The 7,952-nt window shown below is 48.5% G+C and overlaps 1 protein-coding gene across 2 annotated transcripts in view; it reads left to right on the top strand.

The window, feature by feature from the left end:
* Positions 1–288: 288 nt before the first annotated feature.
* The window catches only part of PTPRO (protein tyrosine phosphatase receptor type O), a 104,111-nt gene continuing 96,447 nt past the window's right edge, over positions 289–7,952 (top strand). For both annotated transcript variants that reach the window (XM_085049262.1, XM_085049261.1), the window contains exon 1: positions 289–692. In XM_085049262.1, the coding sequence (XP_084905388.1) occupies positions 504–692 (189 nt within the window). In that variant the 5' untranslated portion in view covers positions 289–503. The remainder of the gene's footprint in view (positions 693–7,952) is intronic.

The following is a 7,952-nucleotide window of genomic DNA, read 5'->3' as shown; positions in this document are numbered from 1 at the left end:
AATGCCACACAACAGGGCTGAGAGCCCGCTGGGGATGTGAGGATGCTTTGTGCCCAGCGCTGCGCTCCTGCCGCCGGGGAGGAGAGAGGAGCAGGGGCAGGGCGGAGCGGGGCGAGGCAGCGGCTGCGGCTCCCATCGTTTGTCGGCTCCCATCTCCTATCGGCTCCCATCCTCTATCGGCTCCCATCATCTCCCATCCTCTCCCGGCTCCCATCCTCTCCCGGCTCCCATCCTCTCTCAGCTCCCATCCTCTCCCAGCTCCCATCATCCTCCCATCATCTCCCGGCTCCCATTATCTCCCACCCCTCGCCTTCCGCCGAGGCTGCTGCCGCCGATGCTCGGGGAGCTGCGATCGCCCGCAGCCCAGGGAGGGCAGACACCACTCGCCGTCGCCTCCTCTTCCTCCCGCACCTCCTCCGGTCCCTCCCCGCCGCACGGCCGATAAAAGGGGCGGGGGGCGGCGGGATGCGCCGCTCGCAGGGGAGGTCGCCGGCGGCGAGCTGATGCTGCCGCAGTTCGCCATTGCCGGGCACGGCTCGGGGCCGAGCGGGGGCACAGCGCCGGGGCTCCGGGGGGCACAGCAGCAGCAGCCCCGCGGGCCGCGGCCCCCGAACCGCCCCATGCCCGAGCGGCGCCGGCGGGGAGCCCCGGGGGCTCGCTCCTGTCTGCTCTGGCTCTTTGTGCTGCTCAAGGTAGGCGCGGGGAGGGGAAGGGAAGGGAGGGGAGGGGTGCGGGCCGAGCCCCGCCGCGCCGCCTTTGTGTGCCGCCCGCCGCTCCGCCGTGCCCGCAACGGGCCGGGAGTGCCCGCTGCCCGTTGTCACTGCCCGCTGCCCGTTGTCACTGCCCGCTGCCCATTGTCACTGCCCGCTGGCCGTGCCCACAACGGGCCGGGAGTGCCCGCTGCTCATGGATGCTGCCCGCTATCCCTGCCCGCTATCCCTGCCCGCTATCCCTGCCCGCTATCCCTGCCCGCTATCCCTGCCCGCTATCCCTGCCTGCTCCGCTCCCCGCTCCGCTGCCCGTGTCGTGTCGCTGCCCCTCTCCCGAGAGCACCGGGCGGTGGCTCATCCCCGCTGTCCCTGTTTGTGCTCCATGCGGAGCTCATCCCCGCTGTCCCTGTTGGTGCTCCATGCGGAGCTCATCCCCGCTGTCCCTCTCTGCGCTCCGCGGGAGCAGCGCTGGCTTTGCTCCGGGCGGGTTCGCTGCCTCTCCGCATCCCCGAACTGCCGGCAGCCCTGGGGAGCGGGGCCGGAGCTGTGCCCCGTCCTGTGCCCCATGCTGTGCCCCATGCTGTGCTCCATGCTCTGCCCCTCCGGAGTTCCTTGTTGGGATGCCCAGAGGCGCGGTGTGTTCGCTGTCCTTCAGCACCCTGAGCAGCTCACCCCTTGAGCACCCCCAGCTCCTCACCCCTTGAGCACCCCGAGCACTCACTCACCCCTTGAGCACCCCGAGCACTCACTCACCCCTTGAGCACCCCGAGCACTCACTCACCCCTTGAGCACCCCGAGCTCTCACCCCCGAGCCCTGCCCGGGAGAACAGCCCCTCCGCCCGTGGGGACGCAGCTAACAAAGCGGTGGCACAATCGCACAGCTCTGTTCTGCTCGGTGCCTGCTGGGTGCCACCTCAGCCTATCTCCTCGGCAGAGTCATTTCTCAAAGTTCTGCCTGATGCTGCCAGCTTGGTTTCGCAGGATGGTTTTATCTCCCCGCTTTAGCTCATTTAATGGTTTCTTGAGAGGGTTTGATATGCTTCGTGTGAGTTGTGAAAGAAAATGTGTGCAGTGCCCAGGTGGATAGTGCTGGCTGCAAATGGCATTGCCTGAAGAACAGAGCTCAGCACTGCTGAAAACTTTGTGGTGTATTTGTTAAGGAGAGCTCTGCAGCTAAGGAGCTGACCTTTCAGAGCCTTATAAATGTAAATATTCTGTGGAAATCATCAGGACTCCCTGTGTGAACAAGAGCTTGCAGGATCATGTCCTAGAGCAGCAGTGGTGTTGCTTCTAAAATTGACATTGCATTGACAGAACTATTTCAAGGGAAGCTTTCACAGCATCTGTTCACATAGAGTAGTCAACTGTCAGCTGTCTCATTTTCATAACTGCTGAAACATACATTTATGCAAGATAAAATGGTAATGTACAGACAAAATGTTGTTCCATGCAATGTGGTAGTTTTAAATTTTATTCTTTTTTAAGAAAGTAAGTCTGTGGATGTTATGGCTTCGTAGAAAGATGAAGTTTCTAGTTTGTTCACAAATACAGAAGTGCACACAGTTTTAAGTAGCTGTTTTATCCCACAATCAGAGAATGTATGTTACTTTATAGCCTATTTATCCTATTTTTGGGGTTTTTTGGTTTGTTTTTTTAAGTATTTATGTGCTATAGTTGGAGTTTCTAATTTTTTTTCCTAGACCTGCTGGGGTGAAGCAAGACAGAAAATATGTAGTTTAACTTTGTATAATACTATACTTGTTAAATGAATAATAAGTTTGAAGAAATTGGCTGAGGTTTGAAGGTAGCCAAGACTGAGGTTTTCATTTTCTCTAAAATCACCATGACTTCTCAGCTGAATAAACCCAGGACTGAGGACAAAGAAAGCTGATGAGCACTAGCAGAATTTTGTGGAGTAAGGAAAGTTAAAGCTGCAGCTTCAGCTGGAGGTGCATCAGTGTCACCCTGTGTGACTGGATTGTGGCTCTGGGGGGATAACAACCTCACTGTAATTAGTTACCTTTGCATTATTGTTGGACACCACAGTGAAAGGACTGAGACTGCAGAGGATAGTCAGAGTGAATGTGGTTACAGGAGAGAAGCTGGGGGAGCAAGAGCAGTGCTTGTTTCACATCACCACAAGAGATCATCACCATTTCCCTGAGCCTGAAATTCACTGAGTATCCCTCAAGATCTGAGTACTTTTTCCAGTGACAAATAATTGAAAATAATCGATTCAAAACAAGGCATTTCCCTAGCTTAGTGCCATTTAGTTCTGCCAGCTTGTTGAAGCAATGCTAAAATCAGCCAGACTCGATTTGTTAAATTGCTGCTTCACCTGGAAGTTCATCTCGTTGGGAAAGCAGTGGCACTGAGCTGATGGATCTGAAGACAGGCAAACCTGCTGTCTGCTCTTGCAGTTTCAGTGCTAGCAGCCCAAATGGCACTTGCTGAGCTGAATCTGCTTGATGTGGCCTCGATGCCCATCTGGCAATTTGTAAAACCATCAGCAGACTTTGCTCAGGGATAAAGCTGCTCCAAGCACATTTCCTCTTCTCTCGTCTTCCAATTGTCATTATTTCATGGTGCAGAGTACCAGTGCCAGCTTGTCCCAGCCTGTGGCACTTTCTGAGGTTGCTGGTGGGCTCAGGGATCAGACAGGGGCATTGCCCACTGCAAACACTGCCCACTGCATGCCATGGGCCTGGTATGGTTGCCCAGAATGTATTCTCATCCTGAGCACTCTTATCTTCTCGTAAATTAGTGATTCCAGTTTTGTTACTCAAGATTTTAAAGATTCTGGTCCTGAGACAAAACTGAATTGGTTGCACTGTAAAGAAGAAAAAAAGCAAACTTTGATAAACGTTAAGATTATTTTGAAGTTAAAATATTTACACAGACTTGAGTACCTACGAGTGCACTACTAAAAAATGAGAGACTTGTTTATTAAATGTTTTACACGTGAAAGTTACAACACTTTTTTTTTTTTTCTTATCAAACTTCTATAGAAGTAGAGTTGAAAAGGGGAAAACCTTGGAGACAAATGTGGCACCATATGCTAGCTGCCACATATGCAGTGCAACAGATGAACAGAGAATGGGAAATACTCGAAACAGAAAGGTTACCTTGCTTTTCACAGCACTCTGCAGTCCTGCAGGAATGGCAGCCAGCGAAGGGAGCAGCTCAGGAGGGAGTTTGCTGTCCTTCAGGCAAGCCAAACGTGATGCATTCCATTTCTGGAACCCCTTGGTGCTTCTGCTGGGAAACTGCACTGGACTGGAAATGGAGTTCCAGGAATGAAATGATCTGCATCGTGTCTGGCTTGCCATAAAGATAGCACAGTGTGTCAGGGCTGTGCTGGAATCAGCATGGCAAGCTCTGCACTTCCCTGCCTGTTGTACACCTGGATTTAGGGAAAAAGGGCTTTGCAGTCAGTGCTGGGGATGGGAAAGTTGGTGACACTTTGCCTGACAGGAACAGGGAGGAGTTAGCAGGAGAAGTTTTAAGGGAATTAATGCAGTCAGATTCAAACATGCTGGTCTTGAGGTGGTAGCATAGATATGACAATATGTGGGATAGGCACTGTGAGTGAGCAGAAAACAGAATATTGGGATGGCAGATGGAATTCAAGCCCTTCAGAGGAGCTGAGCACAGATAACAGAAGTAAACAACTCTGAGCTATTATTCTATGCCAGCCAGAGATTGAACAGGAGGTAGCTGTTTGGTAGATATGAACCTCTCGGGGGATAAAATTCCTAAATTCCTAAGTTCTCTGGTAAAAACAGATAAGGTCGCTTGTCAGTCTGACAGCTGTGATGTTGACATGATTTGGCCTCAGTGCTTTTCCACGTTGATTCAAGGCCCTTCTAGTGTGGTCAGAAGGATTTGGACAACTGCAGCTCCTCAGTGTGCCACCAACCTGCAGCTCCTCAGTGTGCCACCAACCTGCAGCTCCTCAGTGTGCCACCAACCTGCAGCTCCTCAGTGTGCCACCAACCTGCAGCTCCTGCAGTTAGTTCTGCTGATTTCCAACCACATCCCAGGAAGTCTTTGGGATAAGGGAGGTAAATCCCACTGACCAAATTGCCAATCTGATCAGCAGCTCCTTCAGTCTTAAGGGCTTTCAGTAATTTCTGTGTCATATCCCCTAAATAAATGCTGAGAGGAGCCCCAGACAGTCCAACTGCCTCGTTCCCTTTGTGGAATTTGCTTTTTGTCTGTTATCTGCACCACAGCTGTTCTGATTGTTTCCTGTTTGTTCACATGGAAGTGGTTTGAACATGGGGAATCTTTGCTCCTCACTGATCTGTTCAATGAAGAGGAATGGTTTCATTCCACTTACAAACAGCAGAGAAATGTTAAATTTGAGCAAGGGGGAAAAAGCCAACAAAAAACCCCACACACCCAAAACCTGAACATCTATTAAATGTGATGAACAGTAGAGAGAATTGGGGAGAAAAAAAACAAACCATGGAAAGAATGCTAATTAGTGTTTTCCTAAAGTACTGTAAGGCAGATTTAAGGAAAAAAAAAAATGAACATTTTCCAAGAGCAATGAAAATAATTTATTTATTATTTGCTTAGCACTGCTGTGCCTAGCTTTGTTCTGTATGCAAAATACCTGCAGACTCTGCCTGAAGTCTGACAGACAGACACATCAAAATAAGGATGCTCCAGATAACTTAGGAATGATTACCATAAATGCCAGTTGCTGCTATTCTCCAGGGGCTGCTGTACCTTCCAAACAGAAGTCACAGTTGCTTCCCCCAGGAGCTGAGCAGAGAGGTTTTTGTTGTTGTTGTTTGTTACTTTTTCTTTTTTTTAAATTCGGTATTGATTTCTACAGGATGTTGCTCTTCAGAGCTTCTGGACATTTACATCCGTTTAAGACATCAAAAAATAATTAATAATCAATGTGGCTTTAATCCCTTCCAAGAGAGCCCATTAACCTACAAAAATGCTGCAGCTCACAACAGCTGCATGAAAGTTACTGTAAGCAGGGCAAGAGATGAAAGAGGGAAACATCCCTCAGATATTTGCCTTTTTCAAAGAGAACTTGCAGCTGAAACAGAGAGCATAGCTAATATTTTATTGTAGTCACCTTGCTGTAAACCAGGAGGTTTGGGGAGGTGGTTTTTAATAATTTTCTGTCTCTCTAACTTGCCTGCCTCTGCCTAATCTTGTGCTGATGTTTTCTTGAGTCATCATTGCTGCTTCTGAGGGAAAGATGATGATGTCACAAAATCAATCTCAGAGGATCCTGTGCTGTAATCCCTTTTCAGGAAAGTCCATTAAATCAATGCCTCTCCTTCTGTGTGTAATGACTGCAGCATCAAACCCTCTAATTTCCCTGTGTGAAGGAATAAGCAGATGGGATGGGATTTTACATCATTAACTGGCAATTATTAAATGCAACAAGAAAAATGATGACATTTTCTGAAAGAGAAATGAATACATAGTGAATATCTAAGTGTGTTTCAAAATGATCTCTGGGATAAAATCACTTCTCAGTTGCACTGCAAAATAACATGTTAAGCCAAAAAAATGCTTTTTATTTTCAAACCTTTTGAAAACTAGCTCAGGACTCCATAGGCTTTGAAACCCCATCAGGGCTCCTCAGCAGCTTTGGGGGAAATCCTGAAAACTACAGAGTGGCAACATCATATTGAAGTGGAACAGGAATAACAGCTTTGTCATCCCACCTGGTGTTGCTGTGCAGCATCAGTATTTGTCAGCTGGAATCACAACTGAGGGATTTCCTCTCATCCTGAGGAGGTTGAGAGTTATCAGAGAGTCCTCTGTGCTTCTGGGAAAAGCTACAAAGTCCAGGGGGAGTCCAAGGTGGTTTTCTGCTGCTCTCAGTGGGTTTTTGGGAGCTGCATGGGGTCTGCCAGGCTCAGAGCCCAGGGGACATGGGGTGGCCTTGGGGTCACTGCAGTGCTGGCAGCAAACCAGAGCCAGGGATGGGGTTGGTTCTCAGGAGCTGAGGCTGAGAGCTGCAGAACTCCTCCAGATCAATCCTGAGCAACCTTCTTTAGGGAGCAAATAGCTGTACTGGCAAGGGTTGCTGAGCTGGAATCCATATCTGAACTAGTGCAGTGCTCCTGCTCTGGGCTGCTGTTCTCCATGCCCATGTGTTCTGAGAGTAAAACTCCTCTACTGATCAGAGCATTTTCATTTTGATCTGAGAGATTTTTATTTTCTCCTCCCCTGCCCAGAGGGAGGGATTTATTGCCCTTGTTATGTGACTAAAGCACACGAGAGCTGCTGGCCTAGCAAAGGTATCTCCTTGTTTAAGCTTTTGGCTGCCTTGAAGTTGACAGTGATGCTGATATTCCTCACTCCACCTCCTCTCTGGACAGCTGCTCAGGACCCTGCAGGAGAGCAATGACAGCCTCATTGAGTCCTTTCAAAGAGGACTCAGAAGTTGAGTCCTTTCAAAGATCATGAATTAGGACACAAAATGTATGAATTTTTTATTAACCTGACTGTTCTGTTGTTTTGCAAGTTCATTTTGGAATAATTTGGGCTGCCTTTCTTTGTGAGGTTTCAAACTCTGGGTTACAGTCATAAGCTTTCTGCTGAACTCTGCTTGTTTTCTTGCATTTATCAGTGCCTTGAAGCTTGAGCTTTAAATATTATATCAAGGATAAAAATCCTTGGAGCTGTCAGTGTTAGGATGTACCTTAATTATCACTTAGGCTTTCTGCAGAGTCAGGCAGGTATTTGCCATCACTGCACATTCCCTTCACAGCTTCATCACTCTCAAGAAGATTTTTTGATTATTTTTTTTTCCCCTTCTGAGTTACACTTCTGGGAGGAGAACCATGACTTCATGTGTTTTACCAGCTCAGCTCTGAGGCATGCAGGAAACCATTAAAGCTTCACTGAGGGGATCTTGGTGAGCAACATGAATTAAGGGATATTGGTGAGAAACATGAATTAAGGGATATTGGTGACAAACCTGAATAAAGGGATGTTGGTGAGCAATGTGAATTAAGGGATATTGGTGAGAAACATGAATTAAGGGATATTGGTGAGAAACATGAATTAAAGGCTCTTGGTGTAGGACTGACTCTGTCCTGGCTGGAATCTCTCACCACTGCACCCAGTTACAGAAACTTGTGTAAATCAGGGTGAGAAATACACGTTTCTAGGGAATATGGGGGATCTTTTGTCGAAATTTCCTGTATTTTTGTATTGATAACCGAAGCACTGCTCCTGAAATCAATCAATTCCAGG

Source organism: Lichenostomus cassidix, chromosome 1Ab (assembly GCF_008360975.1).
Source record: "Lichenostomus cassidix isolate B80296 chromosome 1Ab, HeHo_3.0, whole genome shotgun sequence".
Classification (NCBI taxonomy): Eukaryota; Metazoa; Chordata; class Aves; order Passeriformes; family Meliphagidae; genus Lichenostomus; species Lichenostomus cassidix.
The sequence above is the reverse complement of the archived record's forward strand: the minus strand, read 5'-3'. Positions and strand labels throughout refer to the sequence as shown.